Source organism: Nicotiana sylvestris, chromosome 12 (genome assembly GCF_000393655.2).
Source record: "Nicotiana sylvestris chromosome 12, ASM39365v2, whole genome shotgun sequence".
Classification (NCBI taxonomy): domain Eukaryota; kingdom Viridiplantae; phylum Streptophyta; class Magnoliopsida; order Solanales; family Solanaceae; genus Nicotiana; species Nicotiana sylvestris.
The window spans coordinates 35,317,396-35,343,346 of record NC_091068.1 but is presented as its reverse complement, the minus strand read 5'-3'; the positions used below and the strand labels follow the sequence as shown (position 1 = coordinate 35,343,346).

Here is a 25,951-nt window from a genome sequence, read left to right as displayed (position 1 = left end):
CGACCAGCCGGGTTGTTACAGTGACAGGCATGTGGGCGTGCACCGTATGAATTGCAACTCTATTATTTCTGTGGTACTGTGTAGTTACTTGATCTTATCTGTAACAATGAAGTCTCTATGTACTAGAGCTATTGAGCTGTGATCCATGTTAGAAACCATGTCTAGGCTACATGCTTATTCTGTTGGGACCCACTGAAGTCATTTCTGCTGTTGAATTATTTGCTTACATTGCAATTACATACTCAGTCTTACGCATTCATATGCATATCATATCTTTGTCTCTGTTAACATTTATTGATATATCACATCATTATTTTTGGGCTAATTTTTTATGATATTTTGAGCCCGAGAGACTGGAGATATCTATGATTGAGCGAGGATGAGGGCTTAATTGTGAGGATATTGATGAAATCAGGCTGCACGCCGCAACAAGTATTATTGATTTATGATGGGAGTGGGTTGCATGCCACAACAAATGTTATTGAGTTACACCATGATTGGCTTATTATATCACTTGGGCTGAATGAGCCCCTCCGGAGTCTGTACACACCCCAGTGAGCGCAAGTAACTACTAAGTGCGAGTACAAGTGCGAGTACCGAGCGTGAGTACCGAGTGATTGGGAGGATTGACTTATTGTGAGGACTGAGTGGTTGTAAGGACTTAGTGACTATGAGGATTGAGGGATTGGGAGGACTGAATGCATTGATACACCGAGAGGATGCATATGGTTTTATCACTGCATTGTATTACAAATGGCATGCATACATTGACATATAGGCATGGAGATGTAATTTCCTCATGTCATTTGATAATGGAACATCTTACCTATTGTTGGAAGTTTCGGGAATAATTACAGTTTTACAAACGTACTCATATTTTGGTGATTTTGGTAAAAGAATTTAGTTTTCACTAATATACTTGAAAATCATGCCTATTTTTTCGGAACTGGAAACGAGTTGAGAATCATATATCTGAGTATGTTTCTTGTACCATTATTATTGCTTTGTTATGAACTATTGTTGGCTATTGATGTGGGACTCTGATCCCTGTTCCAGCTCGTCACTACTTTCAATCTAAGGTAAGGTTTGTTACTTATTGAGTACATGGGGTCGGTTGTACTCATACTATATTTCTGCACCTTGCGTGCAGATTTGGATGTTGACGTTGCTGTGTATGACAGGATCTATCATTGGAGGCATACCTGCGTTCCGGTTATAGTTGCCTCTTGTTCATGGTAGCTCTCGACTTATGAAAAATCTATTTATGTATAATTCGGGTAGATGAAAGATTTATTTTACACTAGCTTTGTAAACTCTAAATCTTAGAAGTTCATGCTTTGTACTATCAGTCCTTGGGAATTCTTTGTATAGTAGTTCAGCTGTATTATCATTTCTTCTCTTAATAAATCTCATTTGAACTGGTTTATTGTTAACTGGCTTACCTAGTGATTTGGGTTAGGTGTTATCACGGCTAGTTGGATTTTGGGTCATGACAAGAACTAACTCCTTGATGTTAGTCCCAAAGTTGTCTTTAAACAATTATGAAATTCTGAATTTTAAAATAGAATTATTTCAATGATCTAAAACATGTAGTGTATTTACTTGTGCAAAAAAAAAAAATTAAAGGATAGAATTCTAGCATACCTTAGCGTAGCTTTTTCGCTCCATTGAATTTGACATAGAGATGGCCCAAACCATGGTAAGCAGAATAAATTTGTTGCAAGAGAAGCAATTTCAATGCCTTGTTAAAGTGCATTCCCACTCCAGCTCCTCTTGCATATGTATATTTCTCCAAAAAGTTTTGTAACTCTTCAAAAAATAACTCCTTAGGCATAGGGAAAGGAAAGTTGTTTGCCTTTTCTAATGTTAAATACACATTAATCCCATTCATTATGGCAGAAGGGAAAAATAAATGCTTAGGATTTTTGAATTTTATGACATATCCATTTTCATTTCTTAAACCTCAAATACTTCTTATTTGTGGGTTCCTTATAGTGGCAAATGTCAACTACTAAATCGTGTACCATGTGTTTGTGAAATTTTCCAAACGAAATTTTGGGGTGTGAAGGTACTGAGAGTTACTCATTAAAGCAGTTGAAAGTAACTATTTTCCAGTTAATTCGCTCTTAATAATCCCAGGAGGTTCTAATCGACAGTTAACAAAACTTCAACATGTTGTTTACTACATAAATGCCTGATCAAGTATGGAGTTCTCAATGTTGACTCGACTAATTTCACATCATCCATGTTGGGAAGCTACTGAGAGGGTCACTCCTTTATTTTCCAAAGATTTTTTTATCGTGGTAGTAGAGGTGTTGTAATTCCTATATAAACCTTCCGCTAGCTACAACAACAGCAAGGTTTACAGCGCCAGAAAGAAAGAATATAATCAAAAGAAAAAAGAGCAGAGTACTAGTGGGGATGAAAGATATGGAGGATATTAAATTATGATTGTGGGTGTTTTTTCTGTTGGTAATTGCGGCAAATGGTTGTTGGGAGGCAGAGAGAAAAACAAGAAGAGCGTAAAGGCAAATGAACAAAATAAGACGAAGGTTTGTACAGTCTCTCACTCTAAGTTCTTTTTAGTTCTCTCTATATATATATGTCTTTTGATAGAAGTGTCAAAAATGATAATGTGTAGTGATTGTGTTTGGAAAAAATATTAAACTAATTTATATATCCTTAAATATATTTATACAAAAAAAGTAAATTTGAAAGTGCTTTTACATTATTTTTTAAAAAACGAATGACAAACATGGAATAAAGAGAGAGCTAGAAATTTTGTTTTGAAAAGAATGTTTTGAAAAATACGGATAAAATTGCTTATAAGCTGATCATTTGGTGGTTTTGACTAAATTTAGCTTATAAATGCTTTTTAATATTAATCAAACGCGTAAATATATAAATAAATAAATAATATTGGATTAATAACTCTTACTATATAATCTGTTTTTTTTCATTATGGAGTGAAGAAATAGAAGAAACTTTCATGTTCAATGAAGGGCATATAATTTGAACTTTTAAGCTTAAAACAAGTGGAAGTCATCACTGCCTTCCTCCAACTTCCATAGTATATATAAGATCAATTGATGACAATTTATCTCACTCAAATGTGGTAATAGGAGGTAAAGTCTCTTAAAACTTCAAAAGGTTTTTTTCACTCTCTGTTGAAGTGCCTGTATAAAGCCTACTTTTAAAAGTCAAGAAGTTTCAAACTCTCGTCTTAGTTTCTTCCATTTATTTCACTCCTATGGTAACCTATTATTTTATCATAATCTAAAACGACGGAAAGATAAGAGAAAAGAAATGTCTGAAATGTATCATTTTTATTGAGGATGATAAAGTAGCAACATAGCGCAAATAATAAAGTTCATACAATAAGAGAATAACAATTACCTTTCCTTCACCACCAATTCTTGAGAGGGCTAACAACATTGTCTAAGAGAAAATAGTAAGAAGTGAGCATCAATAATGCCTCAACAAGCCTAAACCATGCTCTTCTCCAATAAGGATTGAAGCAGAGTGCTGCAGCTAATCCCAGCAAGATTGCTCCATAAGACACGCCAAAGCCGACGTAGAAACTTTCCATAGAATCCAAGTCAGATTCATCACTTCCATTCTTGGAGGTATTTGACAATTTAGTACTTCTACATTCGTTGTCTAATGGATAACGACAAAGAAATGGATTTCCCTCATAGCTGTTTTTGTCGAAAGTTCCGAATTGACCTTTAAACTCGGGGTACTCTACCAGATAAGTTACTGAATGCCACGCTGAACACCGCCAAAGGATGTAGCTCAAGTAGACCAACAGGAATACTCTCATTCAAGCTGTTGTAAGAAAGGTCTAAACTCTCGACTTCATGCAAGTATGAGAAACTTTCTGGAATTCTTCCAATGAGATGGTTGTGTGATAGATTCAGCGCATGTATTTTGCTCAAATTCCCCAGCTCAATGGGAATTTCACCAGTTAATCTATTACTTGATAGATCAATACCTAACATGTATTTTAGAATGCTTCCCTTATAAGTGTATGAGTTTCTTTTAGTTGAAAACTGGGCCTGAGTTTCCACATTCATCATATTGAAGTCAGTTACAAATCCATATCTATTATGGTAGTGCATTGCTGAAATTTTCCAGGTCAAGAAATTTATCCAAGCTTGCTTGGAAGATCTCATAAAATAGACACTCCTTATTTCTCCATCTCTTTTGGTTTGTATTAAGTTTACCCAACAAGGAAGGAGTGAACCATAAATCTTATTAAAAGATAAATCCATGATGGACAACTTGTTCAACAAACAAATCTGAGCTGGGATATTTCCTTCCAATTGGTTATGGTTGAGGAGAAGGAAGTTCAGATTGGAATGTGAGCCTATGGTGTGTGGGATACTTCCTGTAAAACTATTGTAGCCAAGATCCAATGTAATCAGAGAAGAGATGTTGGAAAGTGCATATTCAAGTCCACCACCCAATTGATTTTTGTGTAGATGGATGTGTTCAAGGGGCAAACTACTCACACAAGAAGGAATAGTGCCTGAAAGTCTATTTTCGGACATAGCTAAGACCACAATGCTCTTCAAATTGCAAATTTCAACTGGAATCGAGCCTTCGAAATGATTTTTGGACAGATCAAGTTGTAATAATCTTGAATTATCTCTAATCCATCTCGGAATCTCTCCAGAGAAATTATTGTTGCTAGCATCTAGTACAATAAAGGCTCTAAGAAAAATATTACTAGGTAGTGGTCCCTCAAAGTTATTGCCATTCAAATACAAAAAAGATAGTGTACCTGATGTGAAATCCTTCGAAAATATTTGCCCTTTCAACCTGTTGTTTGACAGCGGAAGGTAGAACAATTCTGGAAAACTAGTCAGATCATTAGGAACTCGCCCAGACAAGAAATTATGAGATAGGTCTATATATTTTAAAGAAATGCCACTAATCCCAGAAGGTATAGGGCCTTCCAACAAATTTTGAGACATGTTCAGAATACTAAGATTTGGGAAGGCTGAACTAAAGTTTGCTGGAATATATCCATTTAGTTTGTTATTAGAAACATCAATAGTATGTAGATGGGGAAGAGAAGTTGATGGCAACTTCAACGGTCCAATGAAAGCATTATCTCTAGCATAAAGTCCTCCAAGTCTGGTGTTATTCTCTAACAACCAGGTTGAAAGTTTCCTGGCAATTGATTTCCATCAATAGCAAGAACTCTCAAGTCATACTGGTAGTGAAGGAAAGAAGGCAATTTCTGAAGGTTTATACATCCCTCAACAGCAAAAAACTGCAACTGGAAATTTGGGATCCCATTCTGAAATTCGGTGTCTCTAGTTATTGTATTATGGCCAACATTCAAGTATGTCAGTTTTGAATGGTTGGCGAACTGCTTGAATGACGGTGGAACTTCAAATTGATTAAATGAAATATCCAAGTACTCAAGTGATGCGAGTCTCCTCCAAAATGGATGTGAGTCTATATTTCCAGTGAAGTAGTTCCCATCCAAATCCAACCATTTAAGTGATGTCAAGTTTCCAAGACATGAAGGAAGTGTTTCCTCAAAATTGTTGTTAGTGAATGCCAGCTCTTGAATATTTTGAGTTCACACCAACCTATATAAGATAAAAAAGATTCATATATATGACATTTAGCAAAATAACTTTCTATAATAAGCTATGTCTAATCAGATCATGGAAATGTTGGCATTAGCATTAAAAAAAAAAAAAGAGAAAATCACGCTACCTTGATTGGGGAGGGTGCCATAATTGCCGCCAAAAGCCAAACTCAGCACTTTAAGAGAAGTCATTTGTCCAATGCTTGAGAGAAAGTTGTCATTTAAAGCAGATCCCTCCAAGTGTAGGTACTCCAATGAGCTCAAATTTGTTAATGCTTATATGAGAGAGTCAAAGAAAAAACAACAAATTTAAAAAACAAAAGAGGTGATACGTACTAAGGTAGAGAATATTTTTAAGTTATAGATTACCGTAAGTGATGACCGGAGCTGTGAGATTACTATGTATATAAGCAAGGGACTCGAGAGATGAGAATGATTTTAGGGATTGTAAGATGTTGGTCGAGTTGGAATTAGAACCTCCAAGTTCTAATTTTCGCAGAGAACTCATTCTTTTGCTACCTGTGTTAAGCAGTGCAAATATAAATCATATCTTTTTGTTACATAACAATGAAAAGATCTTTTGTGTTCCATGAGAATGAATGATTCTTATTAAGTCCAATTATTGTACTTATCAAATGATTTGTTTTGAATGGATACTTTAATTTCTAAAAGCTCCTTTTTCAACTTAGATCTTTATTGGCTAAACTTCCAAAAATTACTTATTGTGAAAATTATATCTTTGTTTAGAAAGTGCTTTTCTAAAAAGTATTTTTGGAGATTATCAGTTCGTGTTTGGCCAATTCATTTGAGAATTACTTTTGTAGAGTAATATTTAATAAGCAAATTGTGTTTGGTCAATCTTTCCAAAAAATACTTTTGAGTGTCTAATTACGAAAAAGAGCAATAAAGGTTAGTTACAATTAGTATTATTTGAAAAAAGTGAGATAAATTCAAATATTTATTATAAAAGAATTTAAGTAATTTTTGTTTTTATTTAATTAAATTATAAAATATATATTAAAATTTTCAATTTATATAAAATATAGCTATATAGAAGCAATAATATTGGTAGGACATATGTGTTTTACATGTATGAAAATCATTACTTATTCTTGAGAAAATAACAAACTAGGTAGTATTGCATTCTGTCAACAATAATATATGCATGCACGCAAACAATAAATATAAACCAAATATCATATAATTTTTGTATACTACAAAAGAAAAAAAAAATATTTGATGAAGAGAGTGCTTGAATCTGGTGATTACTAATAAAAGATCAAGATAACAAAGAAAGAGAAAAGAAGAAATCTATTTATAATATAGAGATTATTCCAAAGAGGAATAGGAGGAAAGAGAATAAGAATACAATAAAAATATGAAAGAGAAAAAAGAAATGGTAGAAATAAAAAAGGTAAAGAAAAAGGTTAAACTTACGCGGATAATTTAAAAAATATGAATTTATGGTAAGAATATTTTTTTCTTAAAAATAATTTTTTGCTTCTGCTTTTTAAGAAGTAAGAATTTGTAGCTTATTCCCAAAAGCTAAATTAACTTCTTTTGTTGTTACTGTTCAAAAGCACTTCTATATCTTAGCCAAACACTTTAAATTTTCAAATAAGTACTTTTTTGACAAAAAAAAAATTGCCTCCCAAAAGCTTGGCCAAATAAGCTCTTAACTTCAAATATTACAGTAATAGGTCATCTAGAGGAAAATGCTGGTGTGCTTCAGTTCTGGTGCAGGTCTCTTGTCTCGCAATTGCAAGGTTAGAGGAACCTAGGTTCCTATCTTGGTCGCAATTGCGAAGATTTTTCTTCGCAATTACGAAGATGGCTGGCTCAGCATTGGATCGCATTTGCGATAAAAAATGTTGCATTTGTGGGATGGTCACTGTTCGCAATTGCGATGATGGCAGAAATGCTAGGACTTCGCATTTGCAAAGAGAATCTCGCCTTTGCGGATTCGCAATTGCGACATCTACAACTGGTAAAAAACTTAGTTAGACGGGAATTATCTCATTCTTTCAGATTTTCAAAACTAGAGAATCTTAGATGCGATTTTTCCAAGAGACCCTCTTCCCGAATTCATTGGTAAGTGATTCTAACCTATTTTCTTTCAATCTTTCATTACATTTCATAAGATTTCAACCTAAAATCTAGGATGTTCATGGTGGAAATTGTGGGTTTGAGAAGAATTAGGGATTTTGTAAAAATTAGAATTTAGACCACAAATTAAGGTCGGATTTCGAAACAAATTACATAACCGGGCTCGGGGGTGAATGGAAAATCAGGGTTTAGTCTGAATTTCGGGTTTGGACCAAGCGAGCCCGGGAGTTGACTTTTGTTGACTTTTTCCATAATGACCTAAATTGAACCTTTTTCATTCGTGAGTAGTTCCTAAGGCTTATTTTTAATCATTTGGTTGATAATTTGCTAGATTTGGTTAGTTCGGAGGCCTGTTTGAAAGGCAAAGTTATGGTTGAGCTTTGAGTTAGTCTTTGGAGCGAGGTAAGTGTTTTTGTTAACCTTGACTTGAGGGATTAGGGCTTGTTTGTCTAATTGCTACATGTCTAATTGTTGGGTACAACGTATATGTGAGGTAACGAGTACGTATGCATTGTAGTTGGGTCAAAGCATGCGGGTGGGACTTGTTTCTTGTAATCTATTTCTCTCTTTGATCGTGATATCCATGCTTAGAATAGTTAACTACTAAATTGATCGTTCTTTCTACAATTATGAGCTATCTGTGATAATTGAGTATTGTTCTGAAGTTGAGATTGGTATTGTGGGACCATTGTTGATGTAAGGCTTGTTCTTGCTTATTCTATCTCCCTTTTTGTTATATGTTCATTGTTACATGGTAAGGGAGAGTGTTAATGCACGAAGGATGATGTCGTGCCATATTTGTGAGTTAATGTACAAAGGGTAATGTCGTGCCATAATTGAGTGTTAATACACGAAGGGTGATTCCATGCCATATTTGTGAGTTAATGCACGAAGAATGATGGCGTGCCGTATCTATTTATTTATGATGAAAGTGAGAGTGAAAGCACGAAGGGTGATGACGTGCAGTTATTATTGCTTCATAGTGAGGTTGAGAGTAAAAGCACGAAGGGTGATGCCATGCAGTTTTGTTCATTATGTTTATTTGTTTTGCTGGTTAAGGGCTTATTGATTGTTTCTGGTTATCATTCCCTGCTGTATTTATCAAATCTTGTACCCCTTTCACATGTCCCCTCACAAAAGTACTTGTTAATTCTCTATTTGTTATTATGTTGCTCGTATATTTCTGTCCGTACAGGTTTATTTACGTGGGTGTCCTATCATAGCCTCGTCATTACCTCGTCGAGGTTAGGCTCGACACTTACGGAGTACATTGGGTCGGTTATATTCATACTATACTCTCCACTTCTTGTGCAGATTTTGGTACTAGTCCTAGCTGTCCATGAGGCGTTTCATCTCGGATTTTGCTTTTGGAGACTCGAGGTAGATCTGCTGGCGTTCGCAGACCTTGAAACCCCCCTTCCACTTTCTCCCTATTTATTGTTCATATCATTCGAGACAGTTATAGTTATTTCAAACTCTATATGTAGAAACTCTAGATGCTCGTAAACTTGTGACTCCATATCCGGGGTGTATTTAGATACCATTGATTTTTATATCATTCCCCACTCAACTTTAGTTTCATTTCGGTTTAAATTACTTTACTTATTGAAATTGATTAAAAACTGGCTTAAAGATTTACTAACGCTGGCTTGCCTAGCAAGTAAAATATTAGGCGTCATCACAGTCCCGAAGGTGGGAATTTCGGGTCGTGCCAATTGCCTTTTGAAATTATCACACAATTTATGTCCAAATGCCTATGTGATGACCCAAGGGGTTATTTTATGAACTAAGACTCCGTTCTAGGTTTATTAGCCATAAAAAGAGTAATTTTAAATTCTCGATTCGCATGCGTAGTCCGGGTGTGAAACCGAAAAGCTTTTATGCGAAAATATAAAAAATAATGATTTTTATAATTGAAGTTTGGTTTTAGTTGACTTTGGTCAACATTTTGAGTAAATGGACCCAGATCAGTGTTCTGACGATCCCGAAAGGTTTCCAGTAAAATATGGGACTTGTGTGTGTGCCCGGAATTTAATTCCGAGGTCCCATGCCTTAGAAATTAATTTTTGAAAGAAATTGTTTTGCTGAATTATTAATGAAATAAAGAAAAGAATTAATGTTTGAAACCATTGGTATTGGGCCCGTATTTTGGTTTCGGAGCTCGATACAGGTTTGTTATGATATTTAAGTCTTATCTTTGAAATTTGCTGAGAATCGGAGTTGATTTGATGTGATTTAGACGTCCGATTGAGACATAGTGAAATTTAAGTGTTCTTGAGAAAAATCATGAGTTTTGAGGTTAAATTCATTGTTTTAGATGTTATTTTCATGATTTGATCGCACGAGCAAGTCCGTATGATATTTTTAGACTTGTGTGCATGTTTGGTTTGGAGCACCGATGGCTCGGGCGATTTTCGGGTAGGCTTGGGGTGTTTTTAACTTGAAAAAAAAAATCTGCTGTCATAACAGTTTTTGGTGTACTGGTGCTCCACGCTTTTTCTTCAAAAAAAAAAAGAAAAGAAAAATCACAGAATCCAACTCGGGCAGCAACCATTTTTTTCATATTTTCAAACTAAAAAGACCTAGAGGCAATTTTCTTCACACAGGTTCATCCCCAAAGTGTTGGTAAATAATTCTAAACTCTTCTCTTTCGATTACCCAATGTTTTTCATCACTTTTCAATCAAAAATCAAGAATATTCATGGTAAAAATTGGGGGTTTGGATATAATTAGAGAATTTTGTAAAAATTAAATTTTGACCTCGAATTGGGTCGGATTTCGAAACTAATTGCATACTCGGGCTCGGGGGTGAATGGGTAAAGAGAATTTGGTCCGAACTCCGAGTTTGGATCAAGCGGGCTCGAGGTCGGTTTTTAACTTTTTTTTGAGAAAACGTAGGAAAACCATAATTTTTCAAAAACGTTAGTTCCTTTAGCATTAATTAATGATATTAAGTTAATTATGATTAGATTTCAGTGTATTGGAGGTGAATTCAAAAGGGAAAGATATAATTGAGTAGTGAGTGGCCGGCGAATTTGAGGTAAGTGTTTGGTTTAACCTTGACTTGAGGAAATAGGAATCCCCAACCTAATTGCTATGTGAATTTGCATGTGCGGGGTGTATAGGTGAGGTGATGAGTATCTATGCACCACCAAATTATCTATTAAACATGATCCCTTCCCCGTTTCCAATTTAATTGATTCCTGGCTCAATTGTTTTATAATCCTTGATGTCTATATGCTTACGTGGTTTCGTTAAATTGTTGTTAAGTATTGTTTCAAGTATTTTGGAAGTATTGGTTATTCATTTGGCTTCATTGTGATAAATAATAGAGTGAGCTAGTTGACAGTATTTTAATATATATTACGGTTGGTTTATTTGTGAAATGGTAAATGATGAAGTTATGAATGGTATTGTTTACTGTTTACAATTGTTGAGGCAAAAAATATTATGAAAGGCATTGATTTGAAATTTGTGAAATCTTTATAAATAAAAGTGATATGATTGTCTAGTGGGAGCGGGTTGCACGCTGCAATAATGAGTGATAAGGGTGGACTGGTGGGATCGGGTTGCACGCCGCAATGGGAGAAATAAGGATGATATTTGTATATAGGGAGGAGGAATAAGGGTGGACAGGTGGGAGCGGGTTGCACGCCGCAACAAGGAGCGATAAGGATTTTTAAATACAAGGAACGGAAATCTCTCTATTTTTCTCTTCTGTTTATCTCATATTTAACACCTACGATTACTTTGAAAGCAAAATTTAAAATGTGGAAGCTTATGTAAGAATTTGGTTATAGCTGAGACCTGGCAAGATGTGGCTGAGTTATTTTATTTATTGCTATAGTTTATTATTTTTGTTTAGTTTAGAATTTCTTTCTTGCTTTATTATTTATATGTTGTTACAGGTTATATTATAATTGCCCCTCCGTAGCCTCGTCACTACTTCGTCGAGATTAGGCTCGGCACTTACTCAGTACATGGGGTCGGTTGTATTGATAATACACTCTGCACTCTTTTGTGCATATCCAGGTATCGTCCAGTGTTAGAGACTTTAGTAGCTGTCATTCATCACTCGGAGACCCGAGGTAGATCTGCTGGAGTCCGCAGAATTCCTGGAGTATTCTCTTAGTTTGATAGAGACTGTTTATTTTACTCAAAATAGATACATTATTTCTTTTAGCCCATTATATGTAGTATTCTTAGAAGTTCGTGAATTGTGACACCAGACCCTAGGGTAGTCTTAGAATTATATATTTATTTCATGGCTTGTTTATTTATTCATTTATTATTTTATTCATGAAGTTATTTATGGAAACTATCAAATTTAGTTATTTTTCAATTGTCTTATTGTGTTTTAATAATTATTCAAAGGGAAATGGCTAATCAATTTCTAACATTGGCTTGCCTAACAAGTGTGGTGTTAGGCGCCATCACGACCCTAAGATTGGGAATTTGGGTCGTGACAAGTTGGTATCAGAGCACTAGATTGCTTAGGTCGCACAATTCACAAACAAGCTTAGTAGAGTCTGAAGGATCGGTACAGAGACGTCTGTACTTATCTCTCAGAGGCTATTGAGTTAGGAAACAACTCCATTTTTTATTTCTGTTCTATCGTGTGATTCTTGTTATCTCAAATACTGATTGGATTCTTCTATTCGCTCGTAGATGGAGAGAACACGTGCTTCCTCTTCCGCTGACCAACATTCCAGTCCTCCAGCAACAGCAGATCCTACTAGGAGCAGAGGTCGAGGCCACGCCAGAGGCCGAGGCAGGGGCAGGACTCAGCCCATTGCCTAGGCACCAGCCCTAGCTGTGGAACCTCAGATCGAGATTAATGAGGGGGTTCTAGTTTCAGACCGTTCCAGCAGGACCAGCTCAGGTCCCAGAGGGGTTTAATGCTACTCCGGTACTTCAGGACGCTTTGGTCCGTTTAGTGGGTATTATGGAGAGTGTAGCCCAGACTGGCATATTCCCTATTGCAGCAGCCGTATTTCAGGCTAGAGGAGGGGTCCAGACTCCTGCTACCCACACTCTAGTTCAGACTACTCCTCAGATTCAGACCCTAGCAGCCAATCTGGTTGGGGTTATTCAGCCAGTTGCTCCAGTGCTGCCCTTTGATGGGGTAGCTATGTCCACCAATGCTTTGTGGAGATTGGACAGGTTCATTAAGCTATTTCTTGTTCATTTCAGTGGTGAGAGTTTAGAGGATCTTAATGAATATTTGGATAGTTGTCATGAGGTTCTGCATAATATGGGTATCTTGGAGATCAATGGGGTCGATTTTGCTACCTTTTAGATGACCGGTTCCGCCAAAAAATGGTGGAGAGATTATTTGTTGACTAGACCAGTTGGGTCATCTGCCTTGACTTGGGATCAGTTCTCTCATCTCTTTTTAGAGAAGCTCTTGCCTGTTACTACTCTAGAGGAGAAGCGTCATCAGTTTGAGCGACTTCAGTAGGGCAGCATGACTGTGACCCAGTATGAGAATCGTTTTATGGAGTTGGCTAGACATGTTATTCTTTTATTGCCCACACAGAGAGAGAGGGTCAGACAGTTTATTTAGGGCCTTGCTCAGCCCATCAGGTTGCAGATGGCCAAGGTGACAGGGAGCGAGATTTCCTTTTAGGATGCAGCTAATGTGGCTAGGAGAGTTGAATCGGTTCTTGGGATGGGAGGTCAGGGGTGTGACAAGAAACCTCGCCATTCCGGTGGTTTCAGTAGTGCCTCATCTGGAGGTGGGGCTTCATTTAGCAGAGGCCAGCCTTCCAGGACATTTCATTCAGTACTACAGGCTTCACATGGTACTTTAGGTGGTCCTGGTTCTTATATGCCTCCTTCTGCTCAGCCAGTCTACAGTGCACCGTCAACTCCTATTAGAGAACCTCCTCAGCAGAGTTATTATCGAGTTCAGCTGGCTCGTCAGGGTCAGTCTTCATATCCGGAGAGATGTTTTGAGTGTGGTGAATATGGGCATATTCGGAGAGCTTGTCCGAAACTCTTGGGTAATCATCATTAGTACCAAGGTTCCTGTGCTATAGTTCCAACACCACCTGCCTAGCCAGCCAAGGGTAGGGGTCATATAGCTAGAGGTAGAGGCCAGAATGTTAGAGGTGGAGGTCAGGTAGCTAGGGGTGGATGCCAGCCCGCTAGAGGTGGAGGTCCTCTCAGAGATGTGGTGCAAGGTGGCGGGGCCCAGCCCCGATTATATGCATTTCCAATCAGGCCTGAAGCGGAGTCCTCCGATGCTGTTATTACAAGTATTATCTCAGTTTGTGATAAAGCAGCTTCAGTTTTGTTTGATTCAGGATCTACTTATCTTATGTTTCATCCTATTTTGCCTAGTATTTGATTGTGCCCCATAATTCTTTGAGTGTTCCTATTTATGTGTCTACGCCGGTGGGGGATGCTATTGTGGTAGATCGTGTATATAGTTCGTGCTTAGTAGTCATTTAGGGTCTTGAAACTAGTGTGGATCTTTTGCTTCTAGACATAGTTGATTTTGATGTTATATTGTGCATGGATTGGTTGTCTCCTTATTATGCCATCTTGGACTACCATGCCAAGATAGTTACGTTAGCCTTGCTGGGGTTGCCTCGATTAGAATGGAAAGGGACTCCTGGTCATTCTCCCAGCCGAGTGATTTATATGCCAAGGCTCGTCGCATGGTTGAGAAGGGATGTTTGTCTTATTTGGCTCATATTCGTGACTCCGATGCTAAGGTTTCTTCTATAGAGTCAGTTCCTATCATTCGTGAGTTTCCCGAGGTATTTCCTGCAGACCTGCCGAGGATACCACCCGACAGGGATATTGATTTTTATATTGATGTAGCTCCGGGCACTCAGCCCACTTTCATTCCTCCATATTGGATGGCCCCACCAGAATTGAAAGAGTTGAAAGAACAATTGCAAGACTTGCTTGATAAGGGTTTTATTAGACCCAGTGTCTCGCCTTGGGGTGCACCGGTGTTGTTTGTAAAGAAGAAAGATGGGTCGATGAGGATGTGCATAGATTATTGGCAGTTGAATAAAACTACTATCAAGAATAAATATCCATTACCGAGAATTGATGATTTATTTGATCAACTTTAGGGTGACAGGGTGTTTTCGAAAATTGATTTGAGATCGGGCTTCCATTAGTTGAAGATTAAGGTGTCTGATGTTCCAAAGACAGCCTTTCGGATGAGGTATGGGCATTATGAATTTCTGGTCATGTCCTTTGGGTTGACTAATGCTCCAGCAGCCTTTATGGATTTGATGAATCAGGTTTTCAAGCCTCATCTGAACTCTTTCATGATCGTGTTCATTGATGACATTCTTATATACTCCCGCAATCGGGAAGAGCATGAACAGCACATCTGTAGAGCGCTCTAGACTTTGAAGGATAATCAGTTGTATGCAAAATTCTCAAAATATGAGTTTTGGTTGGATTCAATAGCTTTCTTGGGTCATATCGTATCAGGTGAGGGTATTCAGGTTGATCCTAAGAAAATAGAGGCAGAAAAGAACTGGCCTAGACCCACTACAGCTACAAAAATCGGAAGTTTCTTGGGTTTGGCGGGTTATTACCATCATTTTGTGGAGGGGTTCTCATCTATAGCAGCCCCAATGACTAAATTGACTCAGAAAGGTTCCCTATTTAAATGGTCAGATGAGTGCGAGGCAAGCTTTCAAAAGCACAAGACAGCCTTGACTTCAGCACCGGTTTTAGTATTACCATCAGGTTCGGGTTCTTTCATGGTGTATTGTGATGCTTCCCGAGTTGGACTTGGAGAAGTATTGATGCAGGATGGTAGGGTGATTGCATATGCATCTCGACAGTTGAAAGTCCATGAGAAGAATTATCTTGTTCATGACTTAGAGTTGGCAGCCACTGTTCATGCATTGAAGATTTGGAGGCACTATATTTATGGCGTGCCGTGTGAAATTTTCACTGACTATAACAGTCTCCAGTACTTATTCAAGCAAAAGGATATAAATTTGAGGAGATGGTTAGAGCTACTGAAAGATTATTGATGTCACTATATTACATCATCCAGGGAAGGCCAACATGGTGGCCGATGCATTGAGCAGAAAGGCGGTAAGTATGGGCAGCCTTGCATCTATTCCCGTCGGTGAGAGACCATTAGCTTCAGACATTCAAACTTTGGCTAATCAGTTCGTGATGTTGGATATTTCACCCAGCAGTGTTCTAGCTTGTACAGTCACTCGGTCTTCCTTAATCGGGCGTATTAGAGAGTGGCAGGATGATGACCCACATTTGATGGTCCTTAAGGACACAGTTCGGCGCGGTGGTGCCAAGTAGGTTACAGTTGGAGATGACATTGTTTTGAGGATGCATGGTCGTATATTTGTGCCTAATATTGATGGCCTTCGTGAGTTGATCCTTGAAGAGGCTCACACTTCTAAGTATTCTATTCACCCGGGTGTAGCCAAAATGTACCAAGACTTGAGACAATATTATTGGTGGAGAAGGATGAAAAAGGACATTGTTGCGTATGTGGCTCGTTGGTTAAATTGTCAGCAGGTAAAATATGAGCATCAGAGACCAGGTAGTTTGCTTCAGCAGATAGAGATTCCTGAGTGGAAGTGGGAGCGTATCACTATGGACTTCGTTGTTGGACTCCCACGGACTTAGAGGAAATTTGATGCAGTTTGGGTTATAGTGGATAGGCTGACTAAATCAGCATATTTCATTCTAGTGGCAAGTACTTATACTTCGGAGAGGTTGGCAGAGATATATATTCGAGAGATTGATCACCTTCATGGTGTGCCCGTGTCTATCATTTTTGATCGAGGTACGCAGTTTACTTTGCACTTCTGTAGTGCAGTTTAGCATGAGTTGGGTACCCGAGTTGAGTTGAGCATGACATTTCATCCTCAGACTGACGGGCAGTCCAAGCATACTTTTTAGATTTTGGAGGATATGCTTCGTGCTTGTGTTATTGACTTTGGACGTTCTTGGGATTGGTTCTTGCCATTAGCAGAGTTTGCTTATAATAATAGTTATCAGTCGAGCATTCAGATGGCTCCTTATGAGGCATTATATGGTAGACGGTACAGATCGCCAGTTGGATGGTTTGAGCTGGGAGAGGCTCGTTTATTGGGTACAGACTTAGTTCAGGAGGCCTTAGATAAGGTCAAGATTATTCGGGAAAGACTTCGTGTAGCTCAGTCTAGGAAAGAGAGTTATGCCAATCGTAAGGTTCGTGATGTGACATTCATGCTTGGAGAGAGAGTATTGCTTCGGGTATCACCCATGAAGGGTGTTATGAGATTTGGGAAGAAGGGCAAGTTGAGCCCCAGGTATATCGGGCCATTTGAGATTCTTGATAGAGTGGGGGAGGTAGCTTATAGGCTTGCATTGCCTCCAGGGTTATCCTCTGTTCATCCGGTATTCCACGTGTCTATGCTCTGGAAATATCATGGTGACCCGTCCCACGTGTTAGATTTAACCTATGTCCAATTGGACAAAGACTTGACTTATGAGGAAGAGCCGGTATCCATTTTAGACCGACATGTTCGCAGTTGAGGTCTAAGAGTTTTCCTTCAGTTCGAGTGCAGTGGAAACGTCAGCATGTTAAGGCAACTACTTGGGAGTTTGAGTCGGACATGTAGAGCAGCTATCCACACTTGTTTGCCAATTCAGGTAATTTTCTATGTCCGTTTGAGGACGAACGTTTGTTTTAGAGGTGGAGATTATGATGACCCAAGGGGTCATTTTATGAATTAAGACTCCTTTATAGGTTTATTAGCCATAAAAAGACTAATTTTAAATACATAGATTCGCGTGCGCAATCCGGGTGTGAAACCGGAAAGCTTTTATGTGAAAATGTAGGAAATAATAATTTTTATAATTTAAGTTTGGTTTTAGTTGACTTTGGTCAACATTTTAAGTAAATGGACCCAGATCGGTGTTTCAACGATGCCGGAAGGTCCGTAGTATAATATGGGACTTGTACGTGTGCCCGGAATTTAATTCCGAGGTCCCAAGCCGTAGAAATCAATTTTTGAAAGAAATCATTTTGCTGAATTATTAATAAAATAAAGAAAACAATTAATGTTTGAAACCATTGACATCGGGCCCGTATTTTGGTTCTGGAGCTCGATACAGGTTTGTTATGATATTTAAGTCTTATCTGCAAAATTTGATGAGAATCGGAGTTGATTTGTTGTGATTCGGACGTTCGATTGAGAAATAGTGAAATTTAGGTGTTCTTGAGAAAAAATCATGAGTTTTGAGGTTAATTTCATTATTTTAGATGTTATTTTCATGATTTTATCGCACGAGCAAGTCCGTATGATGTTTTTAGACTTGTGTGCATATTTGGTTTGGAGCCCCGAGGGCTCGGGCGAGTTTCGGATAGGCTTCAGGATGTAATCTGCTGTCATAACAGTTTTTGGTACACTGGTGCTCCACGTTTTTTCTTCAAACAAAAGAAAAAGAAAAAACACAGAATCCAACTCGGGCAACATCCATTTTATTCATATTTTCAAACTAAAAAGACCTAGAGGCGATTTTCTTCACACATGTTCATCCCCAAAGTGTTGGTAAACAATTCTAAATTCTTCTCTTTCGATTACCCAATGTTTTTCATCACTTTTCAATCAAAAATCAAGAATTTTCATGGCAAAAATTCAGCGTTTGGGTAGAATTAGAGAATTTTGTAAAAATCAAAATTTGACCTTGAATTGGGGTCGAATTTCGAAACTAATTGCATACTCGGGCTCGGGGTGAATGGGTAGACGGAATTTGGTCCGAACCCCGAGTTTGGACCAAGCGGGCCCGAGGTCATTTTTTTTAGAAAACGTAGGAAACCCATAATTTTTCAGAAAAGTTAGTTCCTTTAGCATTAATTAATAATATTAAGTTAATTATGATTAGATTCGAGTGTATTGGAGGTGAATTCAAAAAGAAAAGCTATAATTGAGCAGTGAGTGACCTGCGAATTTGAGGTAAGTGTTTGGTTTAACCTTAACTTGCGGGAATAGGAATCCCCAACCTAATTGCTATGTGAATTTGCATGTGCGTGGTGTATAGGTGAGATGACGAGTATCTATGCACCACCAAATTATCTGTTAAACATGATCCCTTCCCCGTTTCCAATTTAATTGATTCCTGACTTAATTGTTTTATGATCATTGATGTTTATATGCTTACTTGGTTTCGTTAAATTGTTGTTAAGTATTGTTTCAAGTATTTTGGAAGTGTTGGTTGTTCATTTTGCTTCATTGTGATACATAAAAGGGTGAGCTAGTTGATAGTGTTTTAATATATATTACAATTGGTTTATTAGTGAAATGATAAATGATGAAGTTATGAGTGGTACGGTTTATTGTTTACAATTGTTGAGGCAAAACATATTGTGAAAGGCATTAATTTAAAATTTGTGAAATCTTTATAAATAAAAGTGATATGATTGTCTGGTGGGAGCGGGTTGCATACCGCAACAAGGAGTGATAAGGGTGGACATGTAGGATCGGATTGCACGCCGCAACGGGAGAAATAAGGATGATATTTGTATATAGGCAGGAGGAATAAGGGTAGACAGGCGGGAGAAATAAGCTTATGTGAGAATTTGGTTATAGCTGAGACCTGGCAAGAGGTGGCTGAGTTATTTCATTTATTGCTGTAGTTTATTGTTTTTATTTAGTTTAAAATTTCTTTCTTTCTTTATTATTTATATGTTGTTACAGTTATATTATAATGGCCCCGCCGTAGCCTCGTCACTACTTCATCGAGGTTAGGCTCAGCACTTAATCAGCACACGAGGTCGGTTGTACTAATACTACACTCTGCACTCTTTTGTGCATATCCAGATACCGTCCAGTGTTAGAGACTTTAGTAGCTGTCATTCATCACTCGGAGACACGAGGTAGATCTGATGGCGTCCGTGGAATTCCTGGAGTCTTCTCTTAGTTTTATAGAGACTGTTTATTTCTTTTAGCTCATTATATGTAGTATTCTTAGAAGTTCGTGAATTGTGACACCAGACCCTAGGGTAGTCTTAGAGTTATATATTTAGTTCGTGACTTGATTTATTTATTCGTTTATTATTTTATTCATGAAGTTAATTATGGAAACTATAAGATTTAGATATTTTTAAATTGTCTTATTGTGTTTTAATAATTATTCAAAGGGAAATGGCTAATTAATTTCAAACATTTGTTAACAAGTGTGGTGTTAGGCGCCATCACGGCCCTAAGGTTGGGAATTTGGGTCGTAACAGCCTAAGATTTTGTTTGGAAATAAATATTTTTTCTTTTTTTTCTATATTTTTTTTCAAAACAATGTGTGGTTATTAAAATTTTACTATTTCTTAAATTCAACTTGAAAATGGATTTTTAAATTTAGAGAAGTCCTTTGAAACCAGTTTTTCGCTGAATATCTATGACTTGGAAACTTTTAAATTTTAAAAATTTACCCCAAGTTTTTGGAATTTATAAAAGGATCATATCTACCCACTAGAATTAAATACCAAGCTAACCATTAAACACTCACTTCTTGTTGTTACTGCCTACAGTTGAGAGAAACTATAACTAAGTTAAAACAGTAAGAAGATAAAGGTAATAGATAAAGAAACCTTCGCCAACACAATTCTACATTGCGAATATTAAGTTTTCTTCATCTTCGGAAAAATTAGTTTCATCAACTTTCACTATCTGTTTTAACAAAAAAAATTAGAGTGCAGTTAAGCGTTACACGTGTTTACTTATTTGTTTCAAGTAAGATAGTCAAGTTGAGGTAATGCTGCTCGGTGGGCCGGGCCTGAACCGGACCGGACCGGGCCCGCGGTCCTAACGGGCCTGGTGGGCCTGGTGGGCCGGTCTTGGTGGGTCTCCTGAGCCCGTCACGGGCTGGTCTCCATGGGTGAGCCCACGAGCCCGGGACCGTTTAGCCCGGGACCGGCAGACGGGCCTGGGCCGGTCCTGGCGGGCCCAACGGCTATTTTTCAAAAAAAAAAAAAAAAAAACTGCAACGGTCATATTTAAAATCTAGCCGTTTGGGCTGAAAATATGACCGTTTTTTAAGTTAAAAAAATGGTCATTTGGCCCCCAAACTTTATATAATTACACTTTTCCCCATTTCTCAACTATAAATACCCCCTCATTCTTTCATTTTTATTCACCAATTCATCAATATCTCTCAATCTCTCTCAATCTCTCTACTACAATTACTTAATTTATTGTTGAAATTTCGTGAAAAATTGTGAAGTTGTTGAATTGAAGTTTTCAAGTGTTCAACGATTTTCAATTTTCAAGAAGTTGTTCGGCAATCCGGTAAACTCGTTTCAACTCTTACGTTTTTAGAATATATTTTTGTGTGGTTTAGTTTGCATAATTATAATTAATATGGCATTTACTTTGAAAAAAATATTTGGTAAAGGAAAAGATAAAACCGGTGAAAGTAGTGGCCAACCAACTACCCTTCCCCCGGCTCCCCGACCTAGAAAAGATAAGCAAGTTGAAAGTAGTCGCCAACCTAGACGTCCTCCTCCTTCCGTAATTCTTGATAGTGATCACCCTTGTTTTCAATTTACCGATAGTGAATTTTATCATAATGTTGCACCAGGTGATAGATTAGATGATGAAATTATGAATGCTCTTTATCCTAATGAAACCATCTTAGAAAATAATGAGGAAAATGAGGATGATGATGAAACTCAAGCACCGGATTTAGATGATACACCTACTAGTCCTCTTAATAACCCAAGTGATGCACCGGTCGACCCTATAGGCATGCTTACAACAACACTAAATCCTGCATTTACTAATATTTTCCATGTTAGATGTATTTGTCATATTTATCATTTAATTGTCGGTGATGGTATGCGAATATTAAACATAGAAATTGAAAAGGTTAGAATGGCTCTTAATTGGCTTTTTTATTCAAACCGTAGAAGTAGACTTAGAGAGTATTTTAAAAAATGTGATGAATATGGCCTTAGAGAAAGAAAGGTTCCTAAACCTTGCCCGACTAGATGGAATTGTATGTACGAAAGTTTAGTAGTAGCATATGAATATAGAAACCCAATTAATGCAACGTTAATTCTCGGGTAGGTGGTGAAGATGATGATGAAATGCTTACCACTCAAGATTGGACTAATGTTAAAATTCTTTTAGATTTTTTAGAACATTTTCAAATTGCAACAAATGCATTTTCTGGGCAATATTATCCTACTATTTCAAACTGTTTAGTTTATATTGCAGCACTATCTGATTTGTTTGTTGAATTTAGTGAGGGTGGGGATATTTATGAACTTGCTATAAATGAAATGAAACAAAAGTTTAAAAAATATTTTTTTCCTATCCCTCCTATTTATGGTCTTGCTGCAATGCTAAATCCTACAATGAAATTGGGAGGTCCTCATTTTTGGTATTCAAATATTTATAAGGCTTTAGATCTTTCAAATGAGGAAATTGCGACACTTGCAGATGCAAAAGCTTCAATTAAGATTAACGCTCAAACAGTTTATAATGCTTATCAACTTGCCTTAGAGCATGCTAGGCCAACTATTCCAACCCCTACTTCGTCTAGCTCACAATCCTCTAAAAGAGTTGCGGGCTTAAAAGCTCTTAAATCTTGGACGGAGTTCAGGGGGTCTCAAGGTGAAAATTATGATGAAACTTCACATCTAAATGAGCTTCAAGTTTATTTGTCTCAGGGACTTGAAAAGGAGAATCCAGACGGCTCTTTTGATCTTTTGGAATGGTGGAAGGCAAGGGAAAAACATTTTCCTGTTCTTGCAAGGATGGCTCGGGATATTTTATCAATTCAAGCTTCAACTATTGCATCAGAGAGCGCTTTCAGTCAAGCAAGACTGCAAATAGGTGATCATAGAGCGTCTATGAGGGATAGCTTGGAAAAATCAGTATTGTTTAGAGATTGGATCCGCTCGGAAAGAAGAAACTTTGGAATTGCAGAAGCACAACCGGCGATAGATGAAGCTTATGAAGAAATGATAGCGGAACTTGCGGAGGATTCGGCTTCGCCCGGAAGTGGTGATGAACAAGCTTCTTTTCCACCACCACCAACGCAACCTCCTCCGAACCTTGAAGGATTTATGAGATTTGTTAGAGATAATACATAGAATAATATGTAACTTGTATTTTGGCACATCTTCCTTAGTTTTTTTCCTTCTAATGGTGGTATTAGTACCTTGTTGTGCTCATTCCATTGGGGGAAGGATGACTAAGAAAGATATGTCATTTTTTGGTAATAAAATTTATTGCTTCTACCCATGAGCTTCTTTTCGCAATATTTCTTTGTCTATACTTAGAATTATTTATAAGCTACAATATATACATAATATACAATATATATACTACAAGAAAATATATAAGAGAATATATATACATAAGATACAATATAATATACTACAAGAAAATATATTATGCGAAAATATATACATAATATACAATATATATACTACAAGAAAATATATTATGCGAAAATATATACATAATATACAATATATATACTACAAGACAATATATTATGCGAATATATATACATAATATACAATATATATACCAAGCTCTTAAATATATTATGCGAATATATATACATAAGATACAATATATATACTACAAGAAAATATATAAGAGAATATATATACATAAGATACAATATAATATACTACAAGAAAATATATTATGCTACAATATATACATAAGATACAATATATATACTACAAGAAAATATATTATGCGAATATATATACATAAGATACAATATATATACTATAAGAAAATATATAAGAGAATATATATACATAAGATACAATATAATATACTAAAAGAAAATATATTATGCTACAATATATACATAATATACAATATATATACTACAAGAAAATATATTATGCGAACATATATACATAAGATACAATATATATACTAAAAGAAAATATATAAGAGAATATATATACATAAGATACAATATAATATACTTCAAGAAGTGATATTTATGCATGACAATTTAGTGTTTTACTATTGTTTTGTTATTTTCTTTTTCATCAAGCACTTTAATAATTAGATATACATATATACTACATATATATTTTTAATATAGCCATGATACTACAAGAAATTGTCTAAAAAAAAAAAAAAAGCCCGCTAGGCCCGCGAAGCCCACGAGCCCGGCCCGTTAAGCACAGGACCATGTGGGCTTAGGCCCGTCACGGGCCGGTTCCACCCATTAGGCCCACGAAGCCCGGGACCGCCAGAGCCCGGGACCACGAAGCCCGGGACCGCGAGGCCCGGCCCGTTAGGCCCACTAAGGCCCGGGACAAAATACAGCATTAAGTTGAGGTGATTTGATAGTTTTTACAAATTGTAGAGTACAATCATGTTTCATGATTTTGGGAAAAAGTACATCAAAATGCATTGCAAAAGTTATAACCAAATTGCACAACTTCACCTTTGAATCAAATTTTAGTGAAAATCCAAATTCTGTTTACCCAAAAAAAAAAATTTGAAATTTATGTCCAAAACGCCTACTAAGACTTGCAAAAACATGTACCATCACTTATTTCTGGTATAGAATTACAACGGAAGTCACAACATAAAAGGAGGTTAAATGCTAAAAACTTATTCTAATACCGTATTCTTTTATTTTTATGCTTTTATGGGGTGAATAACTAAAGTGTTATTATCCGAAGTGCCCAATTTTCAAGTTATCAACTGCGTACCTTTGGTAGTCACAAAGCTCTCAAATTTGTTATTCTGGAGATTCAGAAATTTCAAATTGCTCAGAGCAACTATATCTACACAGGTAAATCAAATATATAGTTAGCACAAAGAAAAAAACAAACATTTATGTATTTGATACGGGTACATATGATTAACGGGTGAGACTAACGACAAACCACTCATTTCAATTTTTTCATCTATTTCATTGTACGAGAGATCCAGATGCGTGAGAGATGGAAGATCCTTTAGAGATGAAAAGATATCGGAATTGAAGCTATTTTCACTCGGATAGAGTTTCTCTAACTTCTTCAGTCCAATATGTGTACCAAGACCTACATTAATTTGTGAATTTTTAAAATTAGTTAGGGGTAGAAAAAAAATACCGGACTAGTTTATTAACGTCAACGATTCGTTATGAAAAAAGAAGTTTATCCAACGCACAAAGGATAATGATGTCATTGATTTTGTAACCTTCCAACAAGAGCACCCTTAAGTTGCTCAAACCTAGACATTTCACACTGCCTTCGCCTGAAAAATATAGTAAGCATTTCCAAAAAAAATGGCCCCATAATAAATTCCTTTAAATAAATATACGAAAAGTAATGTAGAATGATAGAGTATAATGCTATGATCTGTTTGTATGTTACAAAAAGTTGCTTCCTATTGACAGAGCTAGAGAAATCTTAACAAGGAGACTTTGAAAATGATAGGAGTGCCACAACTAAAATTTGAACCTACAACTTAAACCTATTTTTGAGTTGCTTTTATCACTACACTAAAAGTTTTTGTTACCATAGGAGGATTCAATAATTTCTATATATTTGCGTACATAATTAATATTTAATAGTTTTTTACCTATACACATAATATAAGTTTTCACAAAAGGAATTAAATGTGATTCCTTTGGTGGCCCAAGACACTACCAAGTCTTAGAACCTTAAGAGATGAAATCCAACATGAATATAATAAAAAGGGATTATCCTGCAAATCGACTACTTTCGGGTTGGTTAGTTGCAATAGTTTATCAAACCATGGATAGCAAAATCACAAGGAAAACTATGTTAACATATATAGTTTCACCGAACAATACCCATGCAATTGATAAGGCTAAAAGAGAAGAATCTTTTTTTTTTATCCATCCTGAAGGATCAATTTCTCTCGGCATAATACTTTCATTTGAAAGGAAGAAATAGAGAGGCTAAGCCTCGTTTTACTGTATTTAATGACGGTTTTAATCTTGGTTACTATTATCAACAACCATCGCTTCCCATCACCATCCACAACCATCGCTACCACTATCAGCCGCCACCGTCAATTGCAACCATTTACAATCATCGCTATCAACCACCATCCCTACAACAACCACCGATTACTACTAAGTACTAACAATCACCATTATCAGTCATCATTATATATCATCGGCCATTGTCATTACTCACCACCATTAACTATTACTATCTTCCACCATAATTATTAGCCGCTATCACCAACTACCACGGTTAACCATTACTGCCAACCACCATCACCACTAGCTACTACCCAC

At 36.7% G+C, this 25,951-nt stretch overlaps 2 protein-coding genes across 2 annotated transcripts; both read right to left on the bottom strand.

Annotated features, from left to right (window-relative positions):
* Positions 1-3,403: 3,403 nt before the first annotated feature.
* On the bottom strand, positions 3,404-4,979 carry LOC104221472 (cuscuta receptor 1-like). Its single transcript, XM_070163540.1, has 2 exons — positions 3,761-4,979; positions 3,404-3,660 (listed from the first exon to the last, which is right to left on the bottom strand). Exons 1-2 carry the CDS (start codon positions 4,977-4,979, stop codon positions 3,404-3,406), a joined length of 1,476 nt encoding a protein of 491 aa, XP_070019641.1.
* On the bottom strand, positions 4,699-24,477 carry LOC104221473 (cuscuta receptor 1-like). Its single transcript, XM_070165390.1, has 4 exons — positions 24,408-24,477; positions 5,978-6,127; positions 5,737-5,883; positions 4,699-5,606 (listed from the first exon to the last, which is right to left on the bottom strand). Exons 2-4 carry the CDS (start codon positions 6,114-6,116, stop codon positions 5,521-5,523), a joined length of 372 nt encoding a protein of 123 aa, XP_070021491.1. The 5' UTR covers positions 6,117-6,127; positions 24,408-24,477; the 3' UTR covers positions 4,699-5,520.
* Between the last annotated feature and the right edge of the window lie 1,474 nt (positions 24,478-25,951).